This window comes from Athene cunicularia, assembly GCF_003259725.1.
Source record: "Athene cunicularia isolate RWA chromosome 3 unlocalized genomic scaffold, athCun1 chr3_part1, whole genome shotgun sequence".
Taxonomy (NCBI): Eukaryota; Metazoa; Chordata; class Aves; order Strigiformes; family Strigidae; genus Athene; species Athene cunicularia.
Window position 1 is genome coordinate 100,280,825 of NW_020799097.1, and position 17,020 is coordinate 100,297,844.

General features: G+C 36.9%; 1 protein-coding gene across 1 annotated transcript in view; it reads right to left on the reverse strand.

Moving 5' to 3' along the window:
* The window catches only part of LPGAT1 (lysophosphatidylglycerol acyltransferase 1), a 66,034-nt gene that overhangs the window by 22,967 nt on the left and 26,047 nt on the right, over nucleotides 1–17,020 (reverse strand). The window contains exons 2-4 of the mRNA XM_026845287.1: nucleotides 15,915–16,033; nucleotides 9,491–9,586; nucleotides 5,856–6,129 (exon numbers count right to left, since the gene is read on the reverse strand). Of these exons, the coding sequence (XP_026701088.1) occupies nucleotides 5,856–6,129; nucleotides 9,491–9,586; nucleotides 15,915–16,033 (489 nt within the window). The remainder of the gene's footprint in view (nucleotides 1–5,855; nucleotides 6,130–9,490; nucleotides 9,587–15,914; nucleotides 16,034–17,020) is intronic.

Consider the following 17,020-nt stretch of genomic DNA (forward strand, 5'->3'; position numbering starts at 1 on the left):
TCTGAAGGTAATGTCAGCCTCCACAGACCCTTCTTTAGAGCAAGCAGGTGTTAGTGCAGCTACCTCCACGTGCAATTACCAAGGCGTGCTATCAAATCTCAGTCACAGGCATATTTCTGCATGCTCTGGTTTAAAATAAGTCTTACATAATCATCCAAGATCTCATACTACCAAAAAAACCCAAGTCACCAAGGATTTCAGAAAATTAACTTTTAAATAAATTCTTGTCCTTTTTGGGGAGTTATACTGTATTAAGCCCTGCTCATGAGCACATTTATTTTACAGCCACAAAGCTCTAATAGAACCAGAAACTGAAAAAGAAACACAATTGCACACAACACAAAGGGGTAGGACCTCAGTATCTCCAAGGATGCTGCCTTCAGGCCTAAGCAGACCTTTGAACAAGAACTAAACCCTATTACTTTTTAAATGGAGCACAGTAACAGGAACTCAGAACAGAAAGATTGCTGCATTACTCAGCTTTGGCATCTGTAGCTGAAAAAAAGGGAGTTGCATATACCTGTTCAAGAACTCCTCTTGCCAAGTTTAGCTTGGCCAACACAGCCATAGATGTTTCTGACAGCCAAACCCTTATGAATTTTCTACCTACCACTAAAAGACACCGTCATCCTTCCTTTCTAGTACCTACTGAAAGATTGAGCAGCCTGGCTGCCAAAAACTTCAGCAGAAGAAGCTGCTGCAGAGACCAAATTTAGGCTGATCTCCCTGAGGACTAGGTTTTCTTCTGTGGTGTCAGTCTGCTTGCCTCTTTCAGTGTAGGTGGAGGATTTTGATTTCTCAAACTGCCTCAAAATGTTAGCAGTCTGTTTTTTTTAAAAATAGTACATAGATGTTCAAAACAGGCCTGCAGGCATCTGTCCTACACAGTTGCATCCAAAGCATGTAGTAATAATATACCTTAGTATGAATGGTACATACTTGCCTTATGAGTGCTAAGTAAAGACTGAACAATCACATTTAGTAGCTTTCTGGCCTGGACAAAAAAATCAAAATAAAATGTAAAGAGTCTCCTAACTTCTTGTTTTGGATTTTTTTTAAGTCACCATCCGAGGCAAATCTTCATAACTATTTTTTGCCTTATTTTTGTTCTAGCTGTGGATTCAGTGATAGTAAGATGCTTCATAATTAGTTATGAAGCAACTTACCATCAGCATCTTCAAGACACCCACTGCTTTGTCATCCTCTACAATCCTCTCACAGCAGATACTTGACTGTCTACAATTACAAATGTAGTGGGGTTCAGAGCTTCTCTTCGTCCCTCAATATTCTCCTTGGGGTTAACTCTCAACCAATGCTTAAAGCTGGTATGTGCAGGACTCTTCGAACCTGCCAGCAGACTGTCAGTGTTTATTGCTGAGAAAAAGAGCAAGTTTTAAAGACAGGTTGCAGCAGGAAAACTCACTCCAGCTGAGCTCTGGATGGTGCGATACTGCTGGATTGCATCCGGAGTGGAAAAGAATGCATCAGTCAGGCATGAACTTGAGGACTGCAGCTTCCACTTGAAAAAGAAAATATTTACTACAATTCACTAGTATTCAGGTGTGGTTTCCTGAACACTTATGCCACTCTAAACTCAGCGAAAAGAGGCTGTTGTCTCCCCCTGCATAGCAATGAGTTCTTGTAACTTGTCACTTGATCACACGAGGACAAGTAGAGGACAACAGGACCACTGACCTTAAAATTAACTCTTTTCCCAAAGATTAACTCTCAGACTAAACATCTTACTCATTATCCCAAGATCTCTCTGTGACAAATCACCTGGAACAAAACAAGCAGCCCCTTTTCCAGGATTAAAAAAAAAAAAAGTTATTCAAGTCACATTCCTCATATAACAGTGAATCAAAAAGTTTGATAAAAAAAAAAAAATCAATTACGTAGTCCAGTGTCCAACTCTGCAGAAGAGAAAATTGAATTTCTCTGAGAAAAAGCATCAGAACTGAATGTACTGTGCTGCATTTGAAAACAGTGAGATAAGATTCCAATAGGGCTCTAACCAAGTTCACAGCAACCTCTTATCAGACCAAAAATTGCTGCACAGTAAAATAAAGCAGAATTAAAAGAAACATACTAGAGTAAGGTTAATCAAAAACAAGCTCTAGAATGCGTATCTTCAGTGAACAATTGCTCCAAACTCCTTTGAACTGCCAGATGTTTAGCACTTTGAACTAGCTCTAAAAACTCACAAGATGATCAATTCTTATTAACTGAAGAAACACTGTACTTGCAGTTATGTCAGAGACTAAGTGTTATCTTAAAAAGGTGAACAAACAGAAATTCAAAACCATAAAACAACTCCAGCCACACACACATCAGTCCCTACAGGGTTATGGTGACAATGGCTATGCATCAAGTATTTTTATGCTGCCCATATTTCTATTCTGCACTAAAACATTCTCCTGGAGTGCAGGCTCTGGAAACAGCATTCTGTTTGGGGCGGCACAGCACATCTTCCCAGAGGAATACTTTCATCAGAAACCAGAGTTAATTTACACCATGTTTTCAGGGACAGACACTACTTAACTACATTGCCTGTACTTTCTAGCTTCAAAGGCACTGAAGCCATCAAGTGAGAGTACTACCTTTCCCATATGTTTTTTCATCCTTCCATTTATTTAGGAATAAAATTGTACAATTTCATTAAACAAGTGTTTCAAAAGGCATCACAAGCAACAACTGTTTTAGTAATTTAATTCAGCATTTACTAGCAATAAGTTAAATTTTACACCAATGAACTTGAGACTTAAGTATGAAAAAAGGCTTGAAAAACTGTTACGAGGAAGAAATTAAGAAAATAGAGGCTGCTTGCCTTGGAAAAGCAACAGATAAAGAACTGATCAGTTTAAGTGCAAGAATAATCAAATAGTATTGATCATCTAGCCCAGGAGCATTTGTTCTTCCTGTCACTTCACAGAGGAAGAATCACGTAATAAACTGTGGGAAACTCATAACTAGTACAAAAATAAACTGAAAAGGGGATTAGATATTAAGGATACTAATACCATAATTAAGGCTAATGGAATTCTGGAGGGGCTACTGAACCTCACGCTCTACAACATAAACCCACCTCTACCAAAGGGATGACAGAAATCAGATTAGAGACTTTACAAAGAAGGACAGATCATGTAGCATTTAGCTGTTGCACAATTCTTGAGCTACTATTTGAAGGCTCTAATTCCAGTGACATTTGATGTACAAAAGCAAGCTAGTGGGCTGGGGAGCAGTGGGGTGACATGATGAAACCACTGTATGCAACTTGTTTTGTACCAAATTAGGGTGCAGCATAGCAATATATTAAGAATAAACCATCTTTTATTGCAGTTGCTTTTGTCATCTTCTTTCACTCAGTATTATACACCATTCCAGTTGAGAAAGTAGAACAGTGTAAAATCTACAATGGTGTAAGAGCTACAAGGATAATTTAAAATGAATTTAGTACAAATCAAATGACAGCACTTGAGAACACTGCAACTGTGTATCATGACTCATTCTAACATAACTACTCAGGAAACTCAACAGGAAGGGGACATAATTTTTGCTGGAGGAGTTACTCCTCATTTATACTCCAATTTATTCAAAATCGGGTGGGGGAAGGACGTGAACTCCCATCATTATCAGTAAAGGCTGGTGGTAACAAAAATATTGAGAGAACGAAAAATAATGGAGAAGAAATCTTCTAGTAAGCTGAATAATATGGTAACCCAGGACACCAGGAACATTGTTAAATAAGACTACAGAGCACAAGAGAAGTGGTGCAGAGAGAAATTTGTTTGGGTGAACCATGAAATTCAAATGCGATGCTACTGACACATAAGCCACTTCACAATCAAAGGAGCACAGTCAGAATGTACAAAAAGTATATATGCGATCTCTATGCAAGACACTGGCAAAATCCTACACTGTATATACTACATCTTGTTCTAGCCCACAACTCAATGATGGTAACCCAAAGAGGATACAGTTAAGTTTTGATTTCACTAAGCCAGGTTTTTTCATGTGGTTAAAAAAGGGAAAGATAAAAGAGATAAAAAGTAAAGATGATCACCTACTTGTAGGTTTCCAACTTTATATTGTAATCTTATCAATTTATACAATTATATTTCATTTAACTAAACATTCTTCAAAAATTTCCTAAGTATCAAAAGTACAGTAGAAGCACTTGGAAGGCAGAAGATTAGAGGAAGAGTCTTTTATAGATCAAGAATTAACCTTCTGTACATCTCTAAAAGGGAAGTTTTACCATGCTAGAAACATTTTTGTGAGCTTAAGAGAGGACTTAAAATATCTCATCTTCATATGTATCAACTATCACTTTTTCTTAGCACATAAAATTTACTTTCACTTGTCTTTTTCAATCCTTTTATTATGTTTTCATGTCCTAAACCCACAGATTTATTTCTTATTTTTGCCCCCTTATCTTTCCTTCTGACTTTTGAGTAGGATGGACAGATATGATTCCATTGTATTTCTGAGACAATTCCTTTATTTTAGTATTCAGTTAGGTCAACTACCATCAAATGCTCATTTCTCCAGACTCTGAATCATGCCACTTAATAAAAACCCAAACAAACAAAAACCAAAAAGCCAGGTTTGATGTTCAGCTTAATCTAAGAATATGAAAATATAAAATTGGTATTTGATGAGTGCTTTTGGTCCTTTTCCAGAACTAGAAGGCCTGTAATTCACATTTGGGGAACTTCTTTTCATATCTTTTTGCATTTGAGATGGGAATAAATAAAACAGGAAGAGGTCAAACTTTTCTCCCTTAAAAAAACCCCCAACCTTTTAACAATGACTAGAGTATTCTGTTTCTCTTTTAAACCTAAAAATCTTCTAAGACAACAAGGGCTTTCTTCAGCCTTTCTTTTCTGAATGTAGCCTGAACGGAAATACTCTGATGCATTCTACAGCTTGATTTTCAGTTTGTTTAAAATCTTCCCTCCTTTCCTGCAAGAACATCATCTCCATTCATTTCCTATGTTGACAAGATTAACCTCAGAACTAAAAATCTGGAAGCACTTTCTGTATGAGTCTTCCTGCTAACTCTGAAATCTAAACTTCAGCATAGAAAAAAACCCCAAAGTCTTCTGCATATGTGGCTTCATTAGGATGAATGTTTTGTTCAAACTGCTAAACGATTATAATAATTTGGCTTTGGAAATACCAGTACCACCCATCAACAAGAAAACACCACAACCCCCCAATCCATTGTTTCTGTAATAAGTAACAGAAATCCACAACTAGATTAAGTAAGATCTAACCCTGCTCTCTGAAGGTGCAAAGAAGTTAATTTTAAAAATTGAGACTAAAAGCACCAAGTCCCGTAACAACAGGCATTATTTATATCCCAGTTATACTCTCCCCTACAGCCCAGCATTCCAGAACAATAGTCTTGCAGGAACATTCTTATTCCCTCATAACTCTTTCTAACATAAGCCAAAAACAATCCTTCAAATCTAGTCATCAGTGAAGTTAACAGCAGCAATCAAGGGGACGATCATAAATATCTTGTAGAGAACAGAAGAACTTGAACTCAATAGAAAATAGTTCAAGAAAGAGGAATGAAGTATACAATACTGGAAGCAAAGAAACTTTTGAAGACAGAAATAAAAATTTGACCATAGTTTGCATATTCCAGAAATATTTTTACTACAGTTCCATACTACCATAAACCAGTGCAAACCATCAATCGTGCTGAAAGGAGCAGCCCACCTTCTTGCCCACTCCATGAGCTCATTCCAGTATCTGCTCTACCCATGTCTACAAGACAAACATTCATGCAACCACACTTGGACATTCAATTTGCTTTTTATCCACAAGAGTGAAGTGATCTTTACCTTTTATTACAGCATCTCTACCTGCTGGAGTTCCATTTTCTTGTGGCGCTACAAGTGTTTTCAGAATTACTTGTGTTGCCCCAAGTCTCGGCAGGGTGACATGTTTAAGAAATGGCAAATTGTTTTTCTTGGCAAATGCCTGGCTTGTTTCTCTCCTCTTCCTAAGAAAGCCACCCTCTGGAAATAAAACAATCCATTTCCGATTACGGCTCCTGTAATATTTTTCTAGATGTTCCTTGAGTAACACAAGCTGGTGGTCACGGTGTGCTCTTCCCTATAAGGATAAAACATTAATTAAATAAAATAAATGCTTAAAAGAGATAACATTAAAACAGATAATTACTACATTTCAATGATTCCTCTCTCTTTTCAGAGATACAAATAAGCCTCTATGACAAGACAAAACAATACTCCCAGAACACCCACTGGTGCCCGAGTTAATGCCACTTTACAGAAAGGCTGAAAAAAAGCCCTTGAAATTGAAGATGAAGCTCCTGATTTGATGACTTCTCTGCAAGAGCAACATCCAGACTGTAAATGGGAACTCCACATAACAGGAGGATATATTTACAGAATTCTCTAGCTGTTACTGGGTCCCAAGTTGAAATTGCTATCTGAATTCTTCAAAAACAATGTAGGGGCCAAGCTATGATTTGGAGGTCCATGTATCATCAGTAATTTCTGCAAGCCAAACAGTATCTTTGCTTACACGTCTTCCATGTGCCTCTCCCCACATCCCATATTAGAATAGCAGAAGTAGCCAAAGACACAGCTAGACCTCAAGACCAAGCTTTACTGCAGTTACCACAGTAGAACAACAGATTTCTCTCAAACCTGTGCTGCTTGAATACTTAGTCTCAACTGAAATCAGCACACTGATAGAAACACTTATGGTTTGAGAGGGAAAAAAAAAAAAAAGTACTGGGGTGTGATGTTTGCAGGTTTTCTTTCTTTAGGAGAAACTGTTGAGTAGGAAGTAATTTTATTTGTGTGAACTTAAAGCCTACAGCAGTAAAATGAGATGTCCTAGCCAACAAGATATTGTATGACACTAGCTTCTAGTTTGGTAATTAGCTGTATAAAGGATATAGCCAGGTGATAATTAAAACTGAAGGACCAAGGGGAGTTAAAAAAACCAAAACCCAACCATCATTCATTCCTCCTTTTTGATGTATTAGCACTTTTTCACTTAAAGACAGTAAGATTTGTCCTTAATTACTGCAGAAGTATCTTCAAGAAAATTTTTCTTTTCCCACTTCCACACACAGCAAGAGCAAGCTACCCAATTTTTCACAGGAATTAATTTACATCCATTATCATTTGAGTGCTCCAAAGTGACTTTGCCAAATCACTCAAAAGACACAGGAGTCCAAAATTTAAGCTTCTCTCAGCAGAGGTGATTTTAATTCTCTGAAATGTCAACAAAACTGCCACAAACCTTCCACTCTTTGGTGTGTTGGTTTTTTTTGTTTTGTTTTGTTTTTTTTTTCCAGGAAGAGGGAAAGAGTGGGGTTGAGTGGAAAACAACAAGAAACAATATTTTACTGAAGACAAGATTTGTGAAAGTGTTTCTCCTACATTTTGAAATCTCACAATTGCAATTACTTCCAACTTACCTCAAGAAAGGGAAGGAAAAAGCTCTGGCTGCTCATATTAATGCAATTAAAGAGCAATATAAAAGTCTCAGTTAGAACAGCCCTTTCCCACAGGACTCCAGAATAGCAAAGTAGTTAAAAAAACCAGAAGTGAACAATAAACTTCTTGAACATTAGTTATTAGAACTCTCCAAAACATAAACAAAACTAATGAATACAACTGGTGGATAAATTGCAGTTTAGCAAATACCATGAGGTTTAAGATGCTGCTGTTATACAGAAAAATCTACTGGACTAATGTGAGAGAGGGGTGTTTAAAAGCAACTGTGACTACTGGAATACTGAAAAGTCCTGAAGATAAAATACAACTAACATACTGTCCAGAAAGAAGAGCAAGTCATACAGAAGCAGCTCCTTATTACAACTGATTCTTAAAGACCATGGCTAGTTGATCACCACCACAGGGAACAGGCTCAGCCTTCTTTCCTTTAGAGGAAAGAAAACAGGTAGCAGCAGGCTGCTGACAAATCATTTAGGATGCTATGCACTTTGTATCACCTATGTGGAAAGTTACTGACAGTCTTGGTTTCCAGTAAATTTTTCAGCAAACACTAGTCAACTTCTAGTAGACCTCAGCAGCATACTGAGCAAAGCTGCCTCTGGTGCTGTTCATGAAAATGAGGCCAATGTACACTTTTAACAAATAGGATGTGTTGTACCATGATCAAATTACATTATTTTACGGGGAAAAAAAAATAATTATTTGCTCATCCAAATATTACTAGGCCTTTCTACAGTTTGGCAGAGGATCATTAGTCATTCACCTTAAGGTTTTTTGGTACACCCAACAGCTAATTAACAGACAGGAAACATTTTATCTTCAATTGGTTTATATTTAGATTCATTATAACATAATTTTATTTGTGATGTTGCATGTCTCAGCCACTTTACAAAAATGAGAAGCCATAGTTTTTGCAGCTCACTAATGATTTGGTTTTGTAACTGAAATTGCAACACCACATTCAGAAATTACAATTAACAAGCTGACAGCCTTATGTACCTCAAAATTTATATCTTGTGAATTTTAACTATTGAAATAGATTTACAAAGTGTCAAGCCTTGTTCCTTTCCATATTGTCACAATACACAGTTGTAGAGACCTTTATTTTATTATCTAAATTTGCCTGAGGTTCTCTAACCATGCCTCTAGTCTTAGTGAGAAATCTCACTTTAGCTGTGTGTAGCTGTGATTAAGTACTTCTTTACTTCATTCTGAGTAAATTAGCTTCCCCTTCTCTGCTAAGTGAAAATTCATTAATTCTCTCTGGCTGCCCATAGATTTTAAGTCCAGATAAAAATAAGGAGAGAAAGAAATGTGTATGCTGGATGTTGCAGTTCCCATAACTGGCAACAGGTTCGCACTTATCATTGTACTTCTAAGTTTCTACTTTTAGAGTAGAGTTTGATCAACAGCTACCAAACCACAAAAATAACCCCAAATTGTTAGAAATAATCTGAGGTTTTCAGTTCTTAACATTTAAGATGCTGAGCTCAACACACATTCTTTCCTGATGCTCAAATAATAATTAACCTTCAAGAATCAATTAATTATTATTTATGCAGCTCCACCACCACCTTAAACCGGTCTACTGACACATCATTATCAAAATGGATGGTCTTGCCTTTCCTTATCTTAAACTCCAACAGCCAGAACAGTGACCTAACCAGACTCATTGCAGAGCTTCAAGGTCACTGAGGAAAGAAGAGAGGCGTCAACAACAGGCAGTCAGAAGTTGCTTGTACACCTCTCATAAAAGGCTCCCATCACAACTGGGTTCCATAAACATTTGTGTCTAGGCAAAATAATAAAATAAGCTTGGAAAAAAAGCAGTTTCGGAACAAAGCTCTACTCAAATACACACATTACAGCATAGCTATTTCATCCTGAAAATCATCCAGGAGGTAATGATTAAGTCCCATAACACCACAATGTTTGAAATATAAGGATAAATTAAAGCACTATTACATGTTTCCATTTACCTGTCTTATAAAGAAGTCCCCATGGATTAGAGACACAATGCCAAAGTTTGTATACTTGAAAATATGATCCATCAGCCACATCATCTGACGGACAACCTGAAAAGTTAAAAAAAAAACCAAAAAAACAAAACAAAAACAACCTGCAGTAAATATCAAATGCAGAGAATTATGTATATACTGGTCACACTCTTGTCACCCTTGCAACCACAGTATAACTAACAAATATGTACAGAATGAAGTTTTTTATGGTCCAAAGTATAAAGCAGCACAGGTGCTACACTTCTCCCCTAAGTGCAGAATTAAACAGCTGCCTTTTTGTAATATACTGTTCTACACTATTAGCCATATGCCAGAGTAATTTTCTACTCTGACTTTTCACACAGGTAGTGTAATGCTTCTTGCTGACATACCACCACAATTTTAAGCCAGTTTCAAACTAAAACTATTTTCAGTGTTTGTTAAAGTATGCAAAACAATACAGACCTGTGTTTGAAATGTCCAACTGTTTCGTGTCTACCACAAAAGCATGTTTCCTCATATCTTTTTGTACTTGGCAATTTGGGGGATGAGATGACATTGGTCTCGTGCACATGCTCCAGACACGTTCACTCTATCTTTGCATAGCAGCATTCACTGAGACCTATGTACAGCCCACATGCCATTACTGATTGCTCTCATGGCAGAGCAGCCACATGCATCCCTGAGAATTTCATTACGTCATGCTTCTTGTCTGGGCCAAGAAACATGGTAAGAAGGCAAAAATAGAGGTTGAGACATTAGATTCACCTTGACCTTCACTTCTTTCAGGACAGTGAAGGCAGATACTATACCTGTTCAGTCCTTTAAGATTTAAAATAGAAGAATTACTCCAGAAGAGGTAAATAACAGAATGGAAAAGCTGCTTCACTCACAAGGTCCTTCCCCTCTACAGCTCCTACATGTAAATACTGAGAGGTGTAGGAATTGGCTCTCCACAGCCGGAAAATCCAGTGTCTCTTACATATTCTCAATCATACACAAAGCTAGCTGCCTTTACTCTTCCCTATAAGGCCACACCACAACTGATTCGAGTTTAGTGAAACAAAGTCATATAACATAGTACTCTTCCATTTATCACTATCAAAAAAGCATATGGAGAACCATGACGTTTCTCTGGCAGTCAGAAGATATTTTTTTGAATCTTAAACAGGCACCTCCTGCTTGGCATCTTTCAGTTGTCCAAGACACATAATTTGAGGCAAAGAGAGAAAGAAAGCAGTCTAAGAAATGAAGATTTCCACTAGAAAATACAATGTTCATGTATTAGTTGATTATATCTACTGCTAAAGTGTACTCTATACTTCACTCCAAACACCAGAGGCCTGCACAGTAACTGAAATATTCAGAATCCACATCCATGCCTTCAAGAATACTAACAAAATAGTTTGATACAGTGAAAGATGGTGGCTTTTACTTGTTTTCACATCTTTATATGTCCATGTGGAATTTGAAGAAAGCAGATCATATTTTGTACAGGAATTCTGTTTTGTAAAAGCAGCTCGATAATTTGCAATTTGCATCTAGAATTGCATGTAACAGTAAGTCTTTCTTCCAAAAAAATCTAATTATCTCTTGGAGTGCTCTGATTACCTATTCTCCCTTTTGACCACAGAAGCTATAAATGAATCCATGAGAAAGATGACTGTCACATACCCTGTTTCTTTTACTTATCCTTAAACAACCGCAGCCGGATGCTCAGCAAAATGAAGTTTTTCCACATTTGCAAGAACATACCTGACAAAGAACGTGTAAAATACTTTATTGCCTATAGACACATAGCTGATCTCCCAACAGAATCTGAATGTCACATTTAGAAGCTAGTTATCCTTGCCTAAGAGTATATTAAGAACACCTCAACTTCTGTGGGTTTTTTTACTACCAGCAAACTTTCTATCTGAACACCTGGGATAATGCAAGACCACTCACTTCTGGACGCTCTAGCATCACTAGAAGTGGAAAAGGAAACCATGTCTGAGAGATGAGGACAGCTCTCAAAGACATGAAAGGTTTTGCTTTGGAAACAAACATCTGTATCTTTTCTGTGACATGCTAGTGTCCTTTCCTGCCTGCCAGTGGTATTTATTACTAGATGCTACACATCCAAAGGAACAAAGACACACTATGTATTTGTGAGTGATAGAAGAAAAATTAGTTCCTAGATATAACTTCTCACTTGAGACTAATATTGGTGAAATGGTTTCTCATACAGCTACCCCTGGGTCTGTGTTAAATAAAAGAGAGGATCTTAAAGCAAAAATTCTTCCCTGCAGAGATTCACATTCTTTCCATTTCAGTAACTCAGAAAGCCTTAGGGAGGGGAAAAGAAAAGAAAGAAAAAGGTGTGCCCTAAGGACAAGAGTTTAAAAAAGTATCACTGAGAGATGTTATTGCTATTCAAGGCATTACAATATCCCAAGTTCATGCCCATGCACGAGCCCAAAGATGACAGTTATAGGGAACCATATCCTTTGATAAAAACACCACCAAAATTCCCCTGATGGTAATTTAGCCTGCAGCAGTACCCATATGACTGTCAGTGTTCACCTACTACTTTTGCATTTTGACAATTACTGTTCTATTGTATCAAGCAGAAGTTAAACCAACATAATCTATTTTACTGAAGAAAATAGCATGCTTAATGATCTGCTTTCCTGAAAAGAAAGGGTTTTTAGAGGACTCAACAGTGGTCCCTAGATGTTTTGTGACAATCCTGGAGGAGCAACTCTTGCCCAGCAATGCTAGTGCTTCTCTCCTCCCATACCAATTTTTACTGTCTTTTTATTTAAATGATGGTGGGTTTATCCCGAAAGTTGGATCATCACTCTTCAGAGTCTGAAGCCCATCTTCACCACGTTTCAGGTAAACTCCAAAGGCAAACTCCAAAGCTCAGCAATTAAAAATCTACCTATAAGCCTAGGCAGTGTCAAAGAATAAATATTTTTATGTATGAATTAATGAATACACACACACTAACACATAAAATCAAAAAGAAGGAGTTCAAAGAACAGGACACAATTATCTTCTTTGCAATCGAAAGTCAAACTAGATTAATGGATATTCATTCTGTTCTGCTACCAAGGACAGAACAGAGGACACTGCAAAATACTGGTGGTGTCTCTTCCATTTAGTATCCTCAGGAATTAAACAATGCTTATCAGATGAGTCTCTTATCACCTGCATTTCAAGGAGGTTTAAGCAAAGACATTCAGAAGTGTTTTGAGCATAGATTCATAGTTGGTTTGGATTGAAAGAATTTTTGGATGCTGTTTCAGGTCCTTCTTGCTTCATCCTTCCTGCTTAAGTAAGTTCAGAATGTAGAAAAAGATTTCACCAATATTTTTCAAAAAAATCTAGGAGCCTCCTATTCACAGACCCACTTTCAATTCACACTACACAGATCTCATAACAAAGCAACCTGAATAGACTGACTTTCATCTTTCAAGCACTTCTAATTTAACAATGAAACCTGGGAATGGATGTCTTGGAACTTGCACTCTAGCAGATGCAAGCTCTACCTTTTTTTTCTTCACTGCACCCTTGCTGGCACTGCTTTCTGCTCTAAAACAGAAAAAACAGCCACATTTATCAGTCCTAATATCCAGTCAGAAAGCAGTAGTAGCAGCATTTTAACCTACTTCTCTTTGTTAAACACATAACCTTTAATGCTTATGAGACCTCAACTAAGTTACTAAATTTAACACTTACTTTCACAATTTGGAACAATTTCTTGAACTATCTAAAAAGTATAATTAGGCCACTTCTGATTCAGCTGAAATCTTGCTTTGTGGAGCTTGCCTTATGGTAACATGTATTAGTCAAACCATACCAGTCCAGTCTTTCCATTAAAATTGTAACTTTTACCTAAGTTCCACTTCCCTAATAAAGGGAAGTTTCACTTTCCTTATACACAAAAGTGAATCTGAAAGACAGGAAACATCTTAATACACGTATTTTATCTTACTGCTTAGTGAGATTAAACTTGCTTAAAACAGATAGGTTGCACTATCATTTATAAAAAAGAATTTATAAAATACTAGAAAAAAAATACCATCACAGTTCCTGACATGGCTCTTAGGAAACATTGTCAAGTTACAAGAACGTTTCAGTATTCTACCTGACTACAGAGAAAAATGTAGAACTTTAAAATCAAACGCTTCTGATGCTTTAAATTAACGTTTTCTAAAAAGCAGCATTAAACAGTAAGTGTTTGCAGAGTACATCTGGCTTCAGTCTGTACTGGCTGGCAAAGCAAGCAAAAGAAATTTTGGACTGCCACAGGAGGAAGGTCTTCCTAGTTCTGCCACTCTATCACCACTGCCACGAGTCTGCCATTGGTAAGCTGTTTTACTTCTTTGTACACCATTCTGTGTGAAATGTAAGCAAGCCTTTCACCTTCACAAAATACTCTGAGATAAAAAGCGTTGTCTGAGTGGTAAAGTGTTTAGGAATGAATGCATCTTAGCCATCCTAAAAAAAAAATAAAAACCATTCTTGGAAATTACTATCTTGTTAGTAACAGATGAATATCAAGGTTGTGAAGGACTCCATCTTAAGTTTAAACTGCATTTAAAGAAAACTGCCTAATTTAAATAGTTGCCTATTGTATACTGATTTCTTTTGGACAGGTAGGATTGGGGTTTTTTTCATCCAGTGGTTTCAGTCACTCAAAGTAAAGACAATTCTCTTCTGTTCAGAAATATGAAGCACGCTATTTAAAAACACCTGATTCAGCAAGTTCTATCAAGGATAATCTATCCTTATCTTTCTCATTATTTTTAGCCCCTTGTACTACTCATGCTATATTTTAAGCATGTGTTGAAGCTTATACTTTTTTATTACTTTATTAGCTAAAACATTAAAGCCATACTAGGGTCTGGACATATATATTCCTAGAGCAATGACTGCAGTTATTTAAGGGAAAATATAGTGATTTTACAGATGTTTTGCTTTCCTGAAAACCTGCAAATCTAACTGTTTCCATGGTGAAGATTATTTGCCATCTCGATGCCTCCCTCCATATTTAACATCTTCGACATTCACTGCAACTTACTCTGTCTTGTCTTTTAGTTATGGAGTCAAACAATAAATATGGCTTAGTTTTAATATATACACTAGTATACATACATGAGTCAATAAAGTGCTATGATATTTAAAACACCTGGGACATCTATATGCAATACATATCCACAGGACTATACCCTCACCATTGTGTCTTCGTCACAAGATTGTCCTATGTATAATTTGGATGAAAGGAAGAGTGTTTACTCTGTCATTCTACTCATTGGGGTACTGTACAGAATACCATACATGTACACCTAATTTTCTCAATTCCAAAAGAAATTAAAGCAATTAATAGTACTTTTGAAATACAGTCTTATCTAGGCAACAGTAGACAGACAGACATTAATCTCTGCTCAATCATGAGTGGCATTTTCATACTTTATGAGTTTGGTTTGAGTTTTTTTTATTTTTCTTTTAACTGACTCTGCTATCATAAGTAAGATCTGAGAAAATTTCTTTTAAAAAATGTTCAACCTATACTAGTATACACTAAGAAGTTATGAGTTATGCAGATGTAACAAAAAGCAGTTGTTTTCCTTGTTTCTTCACTGTAGGGTTGCAAAAGAAGACAACACTAAGACAGACACAGCTAATGCATTTTTTCAGTTTGATAGGTACGTCTCCCGCCCTTTGTAGCCTAATTGTAAATACCTGCTTCCCCCCCGATTTGCACACAGATTTAATTTCCTGTTTAAATTCCATACTCTAGTTTCCAGCATTACACTCTCTAAACATGAGTTTTCTGAATGGCAATACAGGAAACAGTTGATATTAGTTGCATTTCTCACCAAGAAATGTTTAGGAGTTTGTGAAATAAGAGTTCAAGCAATTTTGACCTTAGCTAGCTAGCTTAGTTTGGACACGTCTTCATAGGGAAGTCACTTTCAGTTTCTGAACTCCTACCAAAATCACACACACAACTGGCTTCTAACTTTGAGAAAAATTCCATGATGGAATAAAGTCATAACCAAGGAGCTAGACCTGTGGTTGTTTGAGCAAAATTGGCATGAGTTGCACAAGGGCACGAGGTGAGAGGAGAAAGTCAAGTACATGATTACCTGCAAGATCTGCTTTCCTCTGTTAACCTAGACTATCTCGTATTTGACCTTTTTCAAAGGCAACGTTCAACGTCTAAAACCAGCTTCAAGCTATTGGCTGTCATATTAAACCAAATCTAAACAAAACCCTTCTTATTCATGGCCTTGAGATTATTTGGAGGATTAACACACAAACGGCAGTCATCAGGACCACACACAGATGCAAGCACAGCCAAGGTAACAGGTCGCGTACACAGAAGCTATCCCATTCCCCAGTTGTAGCCTACCGTGCCTTTATCCTGAAGGCACATCATCAGAGTGCAGACGTCACCTGTTGCTTGATGGTTCACCAGCACCATGGCTTCATCTTCTGATACTGCTTTAACATCATCACCCCATTCCACTACTATTAAGAAAAATAAATAAAAAGGTAAATTTTACAATGACCACATGGAAATTTTACTATCAACAAAACAAAAAACCCAAAGACCCCACACCCAGACAATTGTAATAAAGAAACCTATGTGCTACATGTCAATTTAAATTGGCACATAGCATAAGATAGGAATATTAGCAAGACCATTTTTCCAAGCAGAGGGTATCCAGCTTAGTTTTAAATTGCATGCGCAAAGTAAGAACAAAATAAAAATATTCTACCAGAATATACGCACTGAGATTGATCTTTCTGTGTCATTACACCATTCTATATTTAGGGTCTCAAAATTACATAAGCTTTTGACCCAGCTTTCAAATTCAACTGTCTCACATCATTAGATTTAAAAAAACCTAAAAACCAAAAAAACCAAACCACAAAAAAACCCCACATTGTCAAAAATGGTTTTTTGTTGTTGTTCTTTTTAAACTTAGCAGGATTGCTTCATTTCTACACTTACTGTTATTAAATCAATCCGGTAAAAGCAAACAAAAAAATCTGTAGTTGGATCATTAGGTTTAGAATGCTACATTAAACGAATTTAGTAATTCAAATGTAAACATGTTAGCTATAGGCAAGAAAGCGGGTTCAGAAAATGCTGCTCAGATGACAGAAACTATTAGTCACTATTTTGTATGCCAGAAACCAGATACTCCAGTGGCAAGAATGATGTCAGGAGGAAGCTACAGCTGTTATCATCCAACATTTACACTGACTACAAAACATATGCTGAGGTAAGAAAAAGCAGTTAAAATTGATAGTTCCATCATCACAAAGTAACTAAATGGAGAAAGAGAAGACTACCTCCCAAAGAAGAACACAGGATGGAAAACCAGAAAAAGTCTGTCGCAAATTAAAGAGCAGACTACGTCTAATGCTGTTACTGGGGCAAAGAGACAAGTGAGTAGAGTCTGGCCCTCCTCAGTCAAAAGGGATGATCACTGCAATGCAAGGGAAAGG